General features: G+C 42.2%; 1 protein-coding gene across 1 annotated transcript in view; it reads right to left on the minus strand.

Annotated features, from left to right (window-relative positions):
* Positions 1-940: 940 nt before the first annotated feature.
* Positions 941-16,951, minus strand: part of LOC119414501 (UDP-N-acetylglucosamine/UDP-glucose/GDP-mannose transporter-like) — a 16,739-nt gene continuing 728 nt past the window's right edge. The window contains exons 2-13 of the mRNA XM_037681597.1: positions 12,241-12,274; positions 12,064-12,150; positions 6,261-6,328; positions 6,120-6,191; positions 5,954-6,022; positions 5,143-5,245; positions 4,967-5,059; positions 4,705-4,772; positions 4,538-4,616; positions 4,365-4,447; positions 1,116-1,168; positions 941-1,026 (exon numbers count right to left, since the gene is read on the minus strand). Of these exons, the coding sequence (XP_037537525.1) occupies positions 1,016-1,026; positions 1,116-1,168; positions 4,365-4,447; positions 4,538-4,616; positions 4,705-4,772; positions 4,967-5,059; positions 5,143-5,245; positions 5,954-6,022; positions 6,120-6,191; positions 6,261-6,328; positions 12,064-12,150; positions 12,241-12,274 (820 nt within the window). The 3' untranslated portion in view covers positions 941-1,015. The remainder of the gene's footprint in view (positions 1,027-1,115; positions 1,169-4,364; positions 4,448-4,537; positions 4,617-4,704; positions 4,773-4,966; positions 5,060-5,142; positions 5,246-5,953; positions 6,023-6,119; positions 6,192-6,260; positions 6,329-12,063; positions 12,151-12,240; positions 12,275-16,951) is intronic.

A 16,951-nucleotide genomic window follows, 5' to 3' on the forward strand; every position in this document is an offset into this window, starting at 1 on the left:
TTTGCTGTTAAGGACTGGATTGGTCACAAAGATGCACAAACAGGAGTGGGCCGGTGCTGGTTTACTGCAGCTGCACGTTGTCTCACCATGGACGAGGAGTGGAGCCCAGCAGAACCTTCTTCACTCCTTCCTGTCACGGCTCGTTGTCTGGTTAGAGTAAATAAACCTGCAGGTTTGTTTGTGAAGAGCAGCTGACATCAGTGATGTCCTGTACACCTCTAGTTTTGAATCTTCTGAGTCACTCGATGCTTGGTTTGTACTAGACAGAATGTTCGATCTTACATGTAAAGTTTTATAGATTTATTATCTTCAGCCGTTAATTTTCCTCATAAACGTTTGTATCTTCTGGTCTTCCCTGTGTTTTATGTTTGTAAACCTAGCTAACGTTTCTCCAAGATGGATGTAATAAAAACTAGCCATTCCTCTTTACCGTTGTTTGACAGTACTTCCACTTCTTGTAATGTTTCTTAGTACGAGAGTTTCCCTGCTGAAAAGACACCTTCTGTTTGCTCGTACCGCTCCTTTCAGTTTGAAACAACTCCTTCCGTGCTTTGTTTCAGCTGTTGGTAACTTCAGAGCAACAAGTGTGATTTTTTTTAAAGCAACTTCTGGTACAGCAACTATTCAGCTTTAATGTTTCTCTTTGTACTGCAGCTTTGGACAGAAACTCTTCTCAGTGCTGATCATGTAACGTTTGTTGCTCCTTCAAAGATGGCAAATAAAACTGAAGTGTATTCCACAAACGGCCATCATAGGATTTACTGAACATGTTTAATAAATGTATTGATGAAAATGAGTTGTCAAGATTTTTATTAAAAACAGATAAATAAAAAAAACCACACTCAGTTACAAATTAGAATAAAAAATATTTTATTGATTTCTTATACAAACATTCTTATATTTAATCAAAAGTTCTTAATTATGTAAAAAAAGTTACTGTATTTGTAAAGTATTATTACACACATTAAAACGATGTCGTCCAAGTACGTCGAGTATCAGGACTGGACTCCACGATTTACTCCTTTTCTGTTCAACATGATCCAAAACATTTCAAGTCAGATTACAGTTCCAGGAATTCAAGATTTTGGACTGAAGGTGTTTAAATCTGCTCTTACTGGTGTGTTCCTGTGTGAAGGTGATGTAGGAGTAGACCAGGCTCCCAGCGATGCTGAGGAGAAACCAAAGAGCAAAATGTTTTCAAAGACCCACAACCTGTTTAAACACAAAACTCTAGATGCAATTAAAATATACTTTCTGGAACATTTTAATCAACTCTTACTCATTTTCAAAGCCACAGATGCAAGTAATTTTGTGCTCGTCTTACTGGACCTTACATCTGCTTTTGACACCATCGACCACGAGATCCTTATTTCTAGGCTCAAGCAGTGGGTGGGCATCACAGGGTCGGCCCTCAAATGGTTGAGATACTAACTCTCTGATGTCTTGTGTCAACATTAAGGATTTTAGTTCATCATCAGCAACTCTTCTGTGTGTGTTGGGGGGGGAACCACAGGGGGCCATCCTCAGTCCCCTTCTCTTTTCTTTGTACCTGCACTACAAGTCCTTCTCAAAAAATTAGCATATTGTGATAAAGGTAATTATTTTCCATAATGTAATGATAAAAATGAAACTTTCATATATTTCAGATTCATTGCACACCAACTGAAATATTTCAGGTCTTTAATTGTTTTAATACTGATGATTATGGCATACAGCTCATGAAAACCCAAAATGCCTGTCCCAAAAAATTAGCATATTTCATCCCACCAATGAAAGACAAGTGTTTTTAATACAAAAAACGCCAACCTTCAAATAATCATGTTCAGTTATGCACTCAATACTTGGTCGGGAATCCTTTTGCATGAATGACTGCTTCAATGCGGCGTGGCATGGCGGCAATCAGCCTGTGGCACTGCTGAGGTGTTATGGAGGCCCAGGATGCTTCGATAGCGGTCTTAAGCTCATCCAGAGTGTTGGGTCTTGCGTCTTTCAACTTTCTCTTCACAATATCCCACAGGTTCTCTATGGAGTTCAGGTCAGGAGAGTTGGCAGGCCAATTGAGCACAGTAATACCATGGTCAGTAAACCATTTACCAGTGGTTTTGGCACTGTGAGCAGGTGCCAGGTCATGCTGAAAAATGAAATCTTCATCTCCATAAAGCTTTTCAGCAGATGGAAGCATGAAGTGCTCCAAAATCTCCTGATAGCTGCATTGACCCTGCCCTTGATAAAACACAGTGGACCAACACCAGCAGATGACGTGACACCCCAGTGACTGTGGAAACTTGACACTGGACCTCAAGCAATGTGAATTCTGTGTCTCCGCTCTTCCTCCAGACTCTGGGACCTTGATTTCCAAAGGAAGTGCAACATTTACTGTAATCAGAGAACATAACTTTGGACCACTCAGCAGCAGTCCCAGGCGAGATGCTTCTGCCGCTGTTTCTGGTTCAAGAGTGGCTTGACCTGGGGAATGCGGCACCTGTAGCCCATTTCCTGCACACGCCTGTGCACGGTGGCTCTGGATGTTTCTACTCCAGACTCAGTCCACTGCTTCCGTAGGTCCCCCAAAGTCTGGAATCGGCCCTTCTCCACAATCCTCCTCAGGGTCCGGTCACCTCTTCTCGTTGTGCAGCGTTTTCTGCCACACTTTTCCCTTCCCACAGACTTCCCACTGAGGTGCCTTGATACAGCACTCTGGGAACAGCCTATTCATTCAGCAATTTCTTTCTGTGTCTTACCTTCTTGCTTGAGGGTGTCAATGATGGCCTTCTGGACAGCAGGCAGGTCGGCAGTCTTACCCATGATTGCGGTTTTGAGTAATGAACAAGGCTGGGAGTTTTTAAAAGCCTCAGGAATCTTTTGCAGGTGTTTAGAGTTACGTCGTTGATTCAGATGGTTAGGTTAATAGCTTGTTTAGAGAACTTTTCATGATATGCTAATTTTTTGGGACAGGCATTTTGGGTTTTCATGAGCTGTATGCCATAATCATCAATATTAAAACAATTAAAGACCTGAAATATTTCAGTTGGTGTGCAATGAATCTGAAATATATGAAAGTTTCATTTTTATCATTACATTATGGAAAATAATTACCTTTATCACAATATGCTAATTTTTTGAGAAGGACCTGTAGGTGCTATTTTCCATAAACATAACATACCCTTTAATTTCTACGCTGATTGTCAAATTTACTTCCCTCTGAAGAACAGTGGTGCACGTTCCATTCAACCTCTTCTTGACTGCCCGGCTGACATCGGACTGGATATCAAAAGTTCTTAAGTTTCAATGAGAAGACGACAGAAGTCATGTTGTTTCCTCCTAATGGCACGATCAAGAACCACAGTATTGACCTCTCCTCTCTAGCCCCGTTAGAGAAACAAAATGTCACAAATCTGGGAGTGATAATGGACCCTTCCATGAAACTTAACTGTCATGTAAACAGGATTTAACAATCCTGTTTTGTTTTGTTTTTTTCCAGCTGAGGCGACTGTCTAACCTGAAGCCCATAATGTCCAAAAAAAAAAAACCTTGAGACAGTAATATATGCGTTCATAACATCCAGGCTCGATTACTGCAATACACTTGTTTGGAATCAGTCAGACCATTGTACATTTACAACTGGTCCCAGATGCAGCAGCCCGATTTTTAACCAGTACATGCAAAAGAGAGCACATTACACCAGTTTTGGCCTCACTTCACTGGCTTCCTGTTCACTATCAAATTCATTTTAAAATCCTTCTGTATGTTTTTAAATCATTGAACAGTTCTGCCCCCTCTTATCTCGCTGATCTGCTGCAGCCATATGTCCCACCATGCTCTCTGAGGTCAGTGAATCAGATGCTTCTATTGGTTCCAGGAACCCGTCGTAAGCTCAGAGGTGACGGGGCTTTCTCTGTTGCAGGTCCAAGACTGTGGAATGAGTTACCACACGTCAGGCAGGCTCCTTCTCTCACCCACTTTTATTCCCTAGCTTTTGACACAGTGTGATTTGTTCTTAACCTGTCTGGATTCTACGTTAGCCATTCTTCCATTCGTATCTATATTTTTATTTTACTTTATTTTTTTGCTGTGTGCTTCGCTTGTTTGTTCTGCTGTACAGCACTTTGGTTGGCTTTGTTGCTGTTTTAAGTGCTCTATAAATAACAAGGTATGGTATGGTAACTCTGCCACTGAAAGCAGGAAAAGGGATATTTTGGTCATTTTGAAGAGGACAGGTGACGGCATGGCAATGTCCAAAAAACAGACTCACAAAGTCTTTTGGATAAAAGACGAAACGTTTGAACTTTTTTTTTTTTTTTTATCAATCCATCAAGAGAACCTGTTAGATTTTTCTACCTGGATTATTGACAAGGACATCTTACCTGATGTTCAAACCCACAAAGTTTGTCCAGGTGAATATGTAGTCTCCACCAAACACCATTCCAATGTATGTGACCAGGATATTCTGCAGAAATCAGGGAGAAAACTAACTGCACACAGCTGCTTCCATCAGTTACCAGCCTGTACAGAGCATTGCCAGTGCTAAATGACTTACCTTTATACACCCTATGATGGAGGTGGTAAGTGCTGAGTTACACTGTGTGCACAGCATGATGGAGTACATTAAAATAAAGCTGTAGGAATACATGGAAGAAGAAATGAACACAAAGCTTACATAATGTGTATTACATGACATCAGCAAAAGTTGGACATCTACTTTACCCCATAACACAGGAGAGAACAAACTGCACAACAAACAGGGGATCAGACCAGCCTTTATACTCCAGCCCCTGTTCACACACACACACACACACACACACACACACACACACACACACACACACACACACACACACACACACACACACACACACACACACACACACACACACACACACACACACACACACACACACACACAGTGGCACTCACTCCTACTGATGGACACTGAATCATGCAGACTGGTTTGTGTTCCCAATCATACCATCTGTAGGTCTCCTGAATAGTGAGCGTATGCCAGCGTAGGTAAAATCATGATCAGAGCATTGTAATACAGCAGTCCATATTTACCGAGCTCCTGCAGAAACAGCAGCAACAGAGTGTGACGATCAGTGTCATGTCACTGAGGCACAGTGATTTGGGACATGCTGCTTTACTCACTTTTGAGTCAAGTTTCTGCTTCACATAAGCACCGCTGGCTGCAGTCAGAACATTATTTAGCATTATGAATAAGTAGCCTTCAAAGTCAAAAGCTAAGTCGTCACTGAAAAAACAAAACATGTTAAAGAGTGAAAAATATTGCACACAGTCTGAGTTGATAGTCTGTGGAACTAGGGCTGTCACGATAACATTGTTTGAAATTTAACAATAATTTAATTGTCAAATTTTAGAAGAAATGTTGATTTGTTTGGAATGTAGTAACTTTTTTGACCACCTGATGGCAGTATAAGACTGTTTGAACCAAAGGATGGATAGTTGTGCAGCGTGTCTCTTTAAGAAAAATGGGAGGGAGGGCCCTTGACCTGACATGGGCCGACATGGTGATATGGCGGACACTAGGTGGTTTGAGCTCTTTAGCATAGCATTTTTCACACAAATCTTTTAATTTAAAAAATCAACAAGTTCTCAGCTTCTTTTTGCAGAGAAAACAACTTTTTACACAAAGGCACGGGTTTGAACCGTGAATTTTGGGCACGACAAGACGGAGGTTTATTCCCGAGGTCGGCCTGTTAGCTTAGCTCGTAGCTTAGCTGCTTTTAATGATCCAAAAACGCGATTTTGGATAGTTAGAACATATTTTAAAGAGAAACTAGAAAGGAAGGGGTCGGTGAAGAGCACCTGAGTTGAGCTGTGTCTTCAGTAGAAAAAGAGAGACATGAAGAAACGATGAAGCCGGTAAATAAAAAGGAGGTTGATCATTTTCATTCACTATGTGATTAATTGATTTATTGTTTATGTGGAACCATCTCACCTAGCAGCGATGAAAGCACCAAATATCATGGTAAACACTGTCATCTTAATGGAAGTGGAGAAGGTTTTTCTGTAAAAAATAAAATTAAAAAGTTACAACTTTCTTCTATAGGCAGCAATCTGAGTGAATGTGCAGAGAAATTGTGGAGGTGTAAATCTTAACATACTTGAGCAGGAGTCCCTCAAACACCATGGTGAGAAAAATACTGAACCTCCTGAGAACTGTAAACATTGGTAAACTGAGGTAGAAAGAACAGTCAGGTTTGGTGCTTTATACTCAGAATATAAAAGGGAGAACGGTCTCTCACTTGAGTCGTTGTGTCCCAAACAGCCCTGATATCTGATTCCCAACATACAACAGAGGCAGTGGGAACATCTAGAAGAGAATGCCACATGTAAAACACTTTGGATGTGGTCAGAAGATTCCATTCAGCCATGGTTAGTATGAACGCCATTCAATTTGGATTTTTATTGATTTATTTGAACTTTTCATTTTTCAGGGTGGAATGATCTTAGAACTTCAATATTTTTAAACATGAATTTTAGTGTGTATATATGCAGTTTGTGAAGAATATAAATTATACACTTCCTGTGGACCCACCACCTGCAGGAAGGGCCATAAAACTCGGGTGCATGATGCTATGGGCAGTGGCCGAAGGTGGGGACCTTGGTGCTCTGACCCTAGCTTACCAAAGCTAGCTCTTGGGACATGGAATGTAACCTCTCTGGCAGGGAAGGAGCCTGAGCTTGTGCGCGAAGTTGAGAGGTACTGACTACATATAGTTGGGCTCACCTCGACGCACAGCATGGGCTCTGGAACTGATCTCCTTGAGAGGGGTTGGACCTTATTCTACTCTGGAGTTGCCCAGGGTGAGAGGCGTCGAGCTGGTGTGGGTATATCAGGGTTGTAGCCCCCCGACTTGGTGCCTGTGTGTTGGAGTTTTCCCTGGTAGATGAGAGGGTGGCTTCCCTTCGCCTTCAGGTGGGGGGACGGGCTCTGACAGTTGTTTGTGCCTACGTGCTGAACTGTAGTTCAGAGTATCCGGCCTTCTTAGAGTCCTTGGCAGAGGTGCTGGAAGGTGCGCCAGCTGGGGACTCCTTTATTTTGCTGGGGGACTTCAATGCCCAAGTGGGTAATGACAGTGTGACCTGGAGGGGCATGATTGGGAGGAACGGCCTCTCTGATCTGAACCCGAGCGGTGTTCTGTTGTTGGACTTCTGTGCTAGTCATAGTTTGTCCATCACAAACAACATGTTCGAACATAAGGGTGTCCATAAGTGCACTTGGCACCAGGATGCCCTTGGTCGTAGATCGATGATCGACTTCATAGTCGTGTCATCTGATTTGCGGGCGTTTGTTTTGGACACTCGGGTAAAGAGAGGAGCTGAGCTGTCAACTGATCACTACCTGGTAGTGAGTTGGATCAGATGGTCGGGGAAGATGCCGGACAGACCCGGTAGACCCAAACATGTAGTGAGAGTTTGCTGGGAACATCTGGCAGAAGAAACTGACAGAGAGATCTTCAACTCACACCTCTGGGAGAGCTTTAAGCACATCCCAGCTGAGGTGGGGGACATTGAGTCTGAGTGGGCCATGTTCCGCACCTCGCTTGTTGAGGTAGCTGCCTTGAGCTGTGGCCGCAAGGTTGTCAGTGCTTCTCGCAGTGGTCATCCACCTCGGGTTATGGAGGCTGTCAAGCTAAAGAAGGAGTCCTATCGGGTCTTGTTGGCCAGTGGGACTCTAGAGGCAGCTGAGGAGTACCGGAGGGCCAAGCAGTGTGCAGCCTTGGCTGTTGCTGAAGCACAAGCTCGGATGTGGGAGGAGTTCAGTGAGACCTTGGATAGAGACTCTCGGTCGGCTCCGAGGAGATTCTGGCAAACCATCAGACGGCTGAGGAGGGGAAAGCAGCACTTTACTAACACTGTGTTCAGTGAAGGTGGGGTGTTGTTGACCTCAACTAGTGATGTTGTTGGGAGGTGGAAGGAATACTTCTCAGACATTCTCAATCCCACCAACACGTCTTCCATGAAGGAAGCCGAGTCGGGGGACTTTGGGGTTGATCCGTCCATAACCGTGGGTAAAGAGCTGATCCAGTGTTCCACGGCCAGGACGGAACCCACATTGATCTGAGGTTCGACCAACGATCCGACTCGCTTCTCCAGTACCCCCGAATAGACCTTACCAGGGAGTCTAAGGAGAGTGATGCCCCTATAATTGGAACACACCCTCTGGTCCCCCTTTTTGAAGAGGGGAACCACCACCCCAGTCCAGTGGCACTGCCCCTGATGTCCATGCGACGTTGCAAAGGCGTGTCAGCCAAGACAGCCCCAAAATATCCAGAGCCTTAAGGAAATCAGGGTGAATCTCATCCACTCCCGAAGCCTTGCCGCCTCGGAGCTTTTTAACTACTTTGGCGACCTCACCCTCACTAGGGTCCTTGAGGGGTCATGGGAGTTTGCCCATCCAGTCTACATGTGTTTGGTGGACTTTTGAGAAGGCATTCGACCGTGTTCCTCGGGGTACACTGTGGGGGGTGCTCCGCGAGTATGGGATTAGAGGCCCGTTGTTATGGGCTGTTCAGTTCCTATACAAGCGGTGCGAGAGTTTGGTTCGCATTGCTGGAAATAAATCGGACCCCTTCAGCGTGGTAGTTGGACTCATCCAGGGCTGCCCGTTGTCACGATTCTGTTCATAACTTATATGGACAGAATTTCTCGGTGCAGCCAGCTGGCGGAGGGTTTCCGGTTTGGTGGCCTCAGGATTCCATCTCTGCTCTTTGCAGATGATGCAATCCTGTTGGCATCATCGTGCTGTGATCTTCAGCTCTCACTGGAGCGGTTCACAGCCGAGTGTGAAACGGCTAGGATGAGAATCAGCACCTCCAAATCTGAGGCCATGGTCCTCAACCGGAAAAGGGTGGATTGCTCTCTTCAGGTCGAGGTTCTGCCTCAAGTGGAGGAGTTCAAGTATCTCGGGATTTTGTTCATGAGTGAGGGAAAAATGGAGCGTGAGATTTACAGATGGATTGGTGCAGCATCTGCAGTATTGCTGACTCTGTACCGGTCTGTTGTGGTGAAGAGAGAGCTGAGCTGTAAGGCAAAGCTCTGTTTACCCGTCGGTCTACGTTCCTACCCTCACCTATGGTCATGAGCTCTGGATAGTGACTGAAAGAATGAGATCGTGAATGCAGGCGGTTGAAATGAGTTTTCTCCGCATGGTAGCTGGACTCTCCCTTAGAGACAGGGTGAGAAGCTCAGTTATTCGGGAGAGACTCGGAGTAGAACCGCTACTCCTCCACGTCGAGAGGAGCCAGTTGAGGTAATTTGGGCATCTGGTAAGAATGGGCGCTTCCCTAGAGAGGTGCTTCGGGCATGTCCAACTGGGAGAAGACCCAAGACACACTGGAGAGACTATGTCTCTCGGTTGGCCTATAAACGCCTTAGAATCCTCCCAGAAGAGCTGGAAGAAGTGGCTGTGGAAAGAGATGTCTGGGCCTCCCTGCTCAAGCTGCTGCCCCCGTGACCCAACTTCGGAATAAGCAGAAGATAATGGATGGATGGATGGATAAATTATACATACAGACTCTAATCTAAGCAACCTCCTGCCCCCCAAAATGTGGTTAAATGTTGGCTAACAAGTTGCACCTTAACCACAAGTTGTTTGTCTCCAATGAGTTTCTGGTATCATGCGGGTTTGATATTTACATTTTTCTTGGCAAATTTAGTAGAGTTAATTTTAATTAATTAATTAATTTAATTAATTAATTTAATTAATTCCTTCCTTCCTTCATCCATCCATCCATCCATCTATCCATCCATATATGTTACAGTTTTACAATCTTCACTTTGGTAAATATCAAGACAGCAAGACCCTTCCGGGTGTTTATTGGAGCAACTGTTAGCTATCTGCGAAGCTAGTTCTAGACACTAGAGAAGGCATAATAATAATAAAGTTAATAATAATAACAATAATAGTAATATCCTGATGCATGCTCAATAATCCAGGTAGAAAAATCCAAAAAAGTTCAATCTGGTCCTCTGGACATTCAAAAAAACTCACTCACTCACATATTGCACAAATAAACTGCATGAACTGAAGGAGTCAGTGAATGCATCTTTTGAACAAAACATTTTAATGAACTGATTCTAGGGATTCAATACACTAAAAAAATGCCGTTCCCATCACTACTACAAAATCCTTGCAAAATTATTCATTTATGGCCTCAAAATTTAAGAAATTTCTAAACGTTTAAAATGTTTTGAATGAAAAAATAGTCTAAAGATAAATGTTTTGAAATTGTAGCAACTCAATTTTGTGAGGGAGTTCAATAGTATAGTCTGTATTTGTTGCTCTGATTATGACTGTGCACAATTAGTTGTTCATTTGGGGTCTGAAGTTGCTCGGTGGTCAGTGCTGTGGGCTTGTAATCCTGAGGTTGTGTGTTTGAGCCCAAGTTGCATCAGGAAGGGCATCTGGCGTAAAACAATTGCCAAATTCTTCATGCAAGTACACACTGTGACAATCCCGGAAGAAAGGAGCAAACAAAAGAAACTTACTTTCAATTAATTGTTCATATATTTGATAGAATAGTTGTGATATTCAGAACAATTGGGAGAAAAGGCACAGAAAATGTTGCAAAAACTTTTTTGCTCTGTTTATTATTTTGATGTTTGTTGTGACGAGTAACTGATTGGGATGACAATATCTTAAATGTGTTGCATGTGACTTGGGTTGTCATTTTTAAATACTGTTTTTTGCTAGTTCTACATTCAACCCTCCTCTTTTTTCTGGGCTTGGGACCGGTAAAAAAAAAAACAAGAAGGCACATTCTAGCAGAATTACTAAGTGTTTTTTTTTTTTTTTGCAATGTCAGGTAAAAGTGATTTTTATGACTGTGGGATACATTTGCAGTGGTGGTGGAGTGGAATGAGTCTCCTGTGTCTGCAGCTGGATCACTGTACCAGGCTGACAGACCACTGCCAGCACATGGATTCAACCACATTAAAACAGGGTCATGTCACTATCATGCCTGTTATGTTTTTTTGCTTTTTTGTTTGATTTTTGTGGGGGGAACCAGAGTACCTGGAAAAAAGCCAAGCATGCTATTCCACCCTTTCAATTTATTTACCTGCTGCTTCTTTTTCAGGTCACAGGGGTCACTGGTGCCCATATCCTGCTGTCACTGTGCTAGATACGAGGGACACCCTGGACAGGCTGCAAGTCCATCACAGAGACAAAAGAGACAGACAATCGTACACACTCACTGACACCTAGGGACTGGAGTATCCGGAGAAAAGCCAAGCATGCTATTTAAGGTTGCAAATGGTATGGCAACAAGGGCACCAACTTACTGTCTTGAAGTATTTTTTTTCCTCTCTTTTAAAATTTGCAAACATAATTTTTGATGGAACTTTTTCTACCTTAACAGGACTTTTTTTTTTTTTTAGTTTTCACTACTATTAGAAAATGATGTAAACACAAAAGTGCTTTCTGGCAGACTGTCAAGTCCTCTCTCAACGGAACAAATGACTTTGTTTTGAAAGGAAGAAATATCGATATTAGCTTCCATTAAAAGGTTTGCATACTTTCAGGGATGTCTTCAAAGTATTCATTAACTACATTGACTGTTTAAGACCAATCATCTACGAAACAGGGGATCCCTGACTACAAACGGTTGACTTTTCTCAGTAAAACTTTCAAAAGATGAATGTTTAGATTCTAAATCACATAGAGTCCCTTGAGGATGTTGACTCTTGTCGCTGAAATGAGAGAACCTGTGCATTAACTGCTAAATCACTAATTTTTCAACTGGAACTTGCTGTCTTATTCTTTTGGGAGCTTTTAAAGCATGGAAAGTGCTTTAACATAGACCCAACACTTAATTGTACCCCAGGCCCTTTAATAGCTGCTTGCTGTTCCACTGGGGTGTATCTCACATGGGGTGGGGTGAATGCAGAGAACAGTTTGTCATTGTATGAGCACATACAATCATGACAACACGTATCCCTTTCAGTTGTAAGGGCATTCGTATATTTGATGAGAGAATGTAAACTTCTGACTACAGCTAACAGTGGCTTAATGGCTGAAATTAAAAACGTTCCATTCTTCACCTTGTGTGGTATACTTAAATCCATGTCAGGGAAAGAGATAACACCCAACATCTTCCCAGTCCTCAGAACTATGATGGTGGCCAGCATCTGCAGTTATTAGAAAAACATGTGTGCAGCAAATCAAAACTCTGTTATGTTACTAGAAAGAACAGATGCACGATGTTAAGAAACACTTACCTGACCAATTCCAACACATGTGGACGATGGGAATCTGTAAAACATATTGTAGAAAGATTAATCAGAGATAGCTAGTTAGCCGTTCAGTTAAGTAACTCAAGTGAAACGTGTCATTTTAGTGAGTGATAAAATTCAGGTTTACCCAAATTCATAAAGTGACCCAAATTTACCAGCTCTTAGCAGCTTTAGATTGACTCCCTATTCATTTCCAAGATCTGTTTTAAAATGTACTGCTTCCTTTTAGGGTCATAATGATTTAGTTCCATCTTACCCAGGTGAACCTTCGCATCATTACACTTCAGCCAGAGTACCTACAAACCTTGGACCTAGCGAAGCTCAAACCCAGATGTAGCCCTTAATCTGTAGACTGACAGTCATCCTAAATCTCTCCTTAAAACCATCAGGATGGAATATAATATGCAGTAATTATAGACAAGATGAGAAGATAGAATCGGTCTCAGTGGTGTGTGGCAAGATGGCGCAGCGTGTACCGGCAGTCGTCTACCCACCTTGTCTAATTTGTGGCTTATTGCTGTATTGTTTTATATATTGTGCCAAGATATCTGTGGACTGTTGGTGTATAACCGACAGGCTCTTATTGATCTAAATTGACGCTTTGAGTCATCCCTAAACAAAAACTTTGAGGATCAAACATTCAGACTCCCTCCTTATCTAATCTCCGTGCCAGCTGACCTGTGGCGCTTTCCTGTTCATGGGCGAAAAAGTGAAAACGTGGAGGTGCTCTGGTGAGAGCCAGGGCCCACCGGAGATCAACTTCTGGGATTGTGCCCCAAGGAGCGCATGGATTGCGGTGGATCCAGCCTGTAGCACCCGTGTGCCTAGATGCCGGTTTGCGCCATCTGCCTCTGTGGGCCCTGCTGCACAAGTGCATAGGAGGATGCCACACTGTGGACTTTGGATGCCTCCAGCCATTGCGCCGCAGCTCCCAACCTGTCTGTGAGGATACCACTCTACACCTGGGCCTACTAAATGCTAGATTGCTAGCAAATAACACGTTTCTTTTAAATGATTTCTTCATGTCTCGCAAACTGGATTTTATGCTGCTTACGGAGATCTGGCTACAAGTTGGCGAGTCTACCCCTTTCTCAGAACTTCTACCTCCCAACTGCCTCGCTTCGAATGACGGGCATAGATGGGGGGTTAGCAACAGTATACAAATCTAGATACACCTGTCGACATGTACCGGCAGACTCTTTCTCCAGCTTTGAGCTATAGACTTTTCAGATTAACTCTGACAGCCCAGTCCTGCACGCTCTGGTGTACCTAAATTTAACAAATATTTCATTCATGATTTTACAGACTGTGACAAGTCTTTTCTGATTGTTGGGGACTTCAATATCCATGTCTGCTGTAAAACCAAACCACTGGCCAATGACTTTTTAAACATGATTGACTCTTAACCTGACTCAGTTGGTGTCGGGCGTGACACATGAAAAAGGACACATCCTGGACTTGGTGCCGTCCTTTGGTGTTAATGTAAACATGACTGAGATCTGTGAAACACATTTCTCTGACCACTTCGCTATCTTGTTCTCTGTCACGCTGTCCCAGAGTGTGATCAGTCCCTGTGCCTCGGCATACCGAGTACGCATGAAAAATTCCCAGACAGCGTCTTTATTCTCTGACATTTTTAGCGAAACGTATAATCCCGATTGGCAAAATTTTACTCCAGAATAGAGGTGGGCGATATGGCTCAAATATAATAGTGATATTTCAGAGCATTCTGACGATAATACATTTTGTGATACAACAAAAAATAAAAAAAAACAGAAATCTTAGTTATTCATTTGACAAAATTAACTTATCAATCAATCAATCAACCTTTATTTATACAGGTAAATCCCATTGAGCCTCGAGGACTCATTTACAAGAGAGACCTGATTTCAACAAAGAATGATGACAACAATGGACAACAGCAACAACAATAAGCAGTTATAAAAACTCATACTACAGTTTTTTTTATATTTTATATATATATATATATATATATTTTTTTTTTTTTTTTTTTTTTTTTTTTTAACAAATAGGATGGCTAAAAGGAAAAAGGTAACAAAAACAAAAAAAAACAGCTAGATTCCAAACTTAACATGTTGGGTTTGCAGTATTATATAAAAACTAAAAAAATCCAAGGGTTACTTTTACTGAAATTACTTTATTTAGTAAAGTATTCAGTCTCAAAGTATATAAAAAAAAAAAAAGATCCTTCTGTTATTTAGATTGAAATAGTCTGCACAAAATATAGATGAAAAAATCTACCACAAAACTAAAGTGCAGGTGCAGTTCCCAAAAATACTAAATAAAATGAATCTTAAAATATGTTGAGCATAAATGTAACATACAACAAAATATATGTTTCCTTTAAATGAGCTATAACTTCCAGAACTTGCAACAAGGTGATCAGCTGAGCCTGAAGCTCGTGGTGTTTCAGCTTCCTCTGTTCCTGCAGGAATGATCCATTTCTCTGATGCTCTGTCTTTCATCACCTGACTCAGTTCTTGGTCCACGGATTGTGGAACTAAAGAGACACAGCTGAGCTGCACGTGTTTGTACCGGCAGCCCAGAACGAGGCTGTGGGGAGAGAGAGACAGCTGAGCTGTGCACTGTCTGAACCCACAGTTTAGAGTTGGGTGGAGAGACGGAGCTGAGCCGCGCGTTGTTTTTTTTTTAGCTAGCTAGTATTACGCACAGCTAATTAGCGTTATTCATTCCTTCAACCTTTATTTAGACAGGTAATGTCAGGTTACGCCTTCCGTTTTTGTCTGCAGAGATACCCATTTGGGTAATTTGGTGCGCTCGATTGTGTTAAGAGGGCGGGGCACGTGCCGCCCCTTGTATAATTCTAGGGGAAACACTGACGTATTTACGTCATGAAATTAGCATATCAGGATATAATTTATTTTCCCAGGCAAGCTTTTTTTTAACTAGTATTATCGTGAACGATATTTATTTAGAATTTTATTTATTTCATTAAAAACAAAACTATATACACACACACACAATAGAAAACAAAAAATATATATACACAATCAAAAAATTAAATGAAAGGTAGCAGAAGAATAAATTATCTGCCCCTTTTTTCCCAGAATATATTCATACAAAAGTAATTTACAAAAAAATCAAAGCCCATTAAAAACAACATCAAACAAATTTGTATAGATACAGATACACATACTTTTCCATATTCCTTCAGAAAACTAACTTTTAACATTTTCTTGAATATGTACATAGATCTGGCAGTTTTAACATCATCCTTCAGCCCACTCCACAGTCCTATTCCCTGAATTATAGTAGACCACTTCTTCAAACTGGTACAATATGATATGGCTCAGCCCTACACCAATTCCTATTTTAATGAAACCTGTACGGAGGCTTTGGACTCAATAGCCTCACTTAGGCTGAAGCGATCAAAGCCAAAGACACAACCCTGGTTAAATGAACGCACATGCAAACTCAGCCACAAGTGCAGGCGTGCCGAGCGCCGGTGGAGGAAGGTTCATCTTTAGGTTTCTATGCAAATACTTAGAGACAGACTTGCTAATTATCAGAACTGTTAAAACTGCAAAATGTAGTTTCTTATCAATCCTCCAACTGCCACAAACTGCATGGACTTTTAACACATTAAAATCTCTTGTATGTCCCTGTGACAACAGCATTCCTCCTCTGTGTCTCCTCTGAAATATGGGGTGCCCCAGGGGTCGATATTACCAGTGGTAATTGCACCCCAAATCATGACTGACTGTGGATATTTCACACTGGACCTCAAGCAGTATGGTTCTGTTCCTCACCCTTCTTCCTCCTTGGACCTTGATTTCCAAATGAAAGGCACACTTTACTTTCATCGGAAAAGAGAACCGAGGAACCCGACAGTTGTAGTCCATCTCCCGGATGCTTCTGAATGTGGTGGTTTTTGAAGTTGTGACTCCCGCCTCATTCCACTCTTTCTGAATCTCTGCCAGATTCTGGAATCTTCTCTGTTTGATAATCCACTGAAGCCCACGGTCAACTCTTTAGCTGGTGCATCTTCTCCTGACACATTTTGCCCTTCCACTAGACTTTCCATTGATATGCTTGGACACAGCACTCTGTGAACAGCCAGCCTCCTCAGCTATGAACTTTGGTGGCTCACCCATCCTATAGAGGGTATCAATGATGGTCTTCTAGCCAGTTATTATGTCTGCAGTCTTCCCCATATTGAACCGAATTGAGACATCCATCCATCCATTATCCTTTACCCGCTTCTTCCATTTTGGGTCACGGGGGTCGCCGGTGCCCATGTCCAGCAATCACTGTGTGAGGGGTGGGGTACACACTGGACGGGTCACAACAAGTCCATCACAGGGCCCGAACTGAGACAACTGAACCAAACTGAAGCATTTTAATGACACCTGGGGAAACCTGTGCAGGTGCTTTGAGTTTAGTAGATGATTAGTGTCACAATCAGATTAAAACATTCATGTCCTGCAACATTTGGGCATTCTCATTCTAACATTCTCTACGGTGTTCTAATTTGTTGAAATCCTGTTTTTGTGGGTTTCATGAGCTGGAAGCCCAAATTATGTAAAAATAAACAAATAAATACTTGAAATTGTTTAAACTGTGGGCCCTGGATCTATCATCTATTAAAGATTAACTTTTTGAATGGAATTATGGAAGTTAAACAACTTTTTCATGATATTCTAATTTTTTGGAA

The sequence above is a fragment of the Nematolebias whitei genome, chromosome 9 (genome assembly GCF_014905685.2).
Source record: "Nematolebias whitei isolate Nwh7 chromosome 9, NemWhi1, whole genome shotgun sequence".
Taxonomy (NCBI): Eukaryota; Metazoa; Chordata; class Actinopteri; order Cyprinodontiformes; family Rivulidae; genus Nematolebias; species Nematolebias whitei.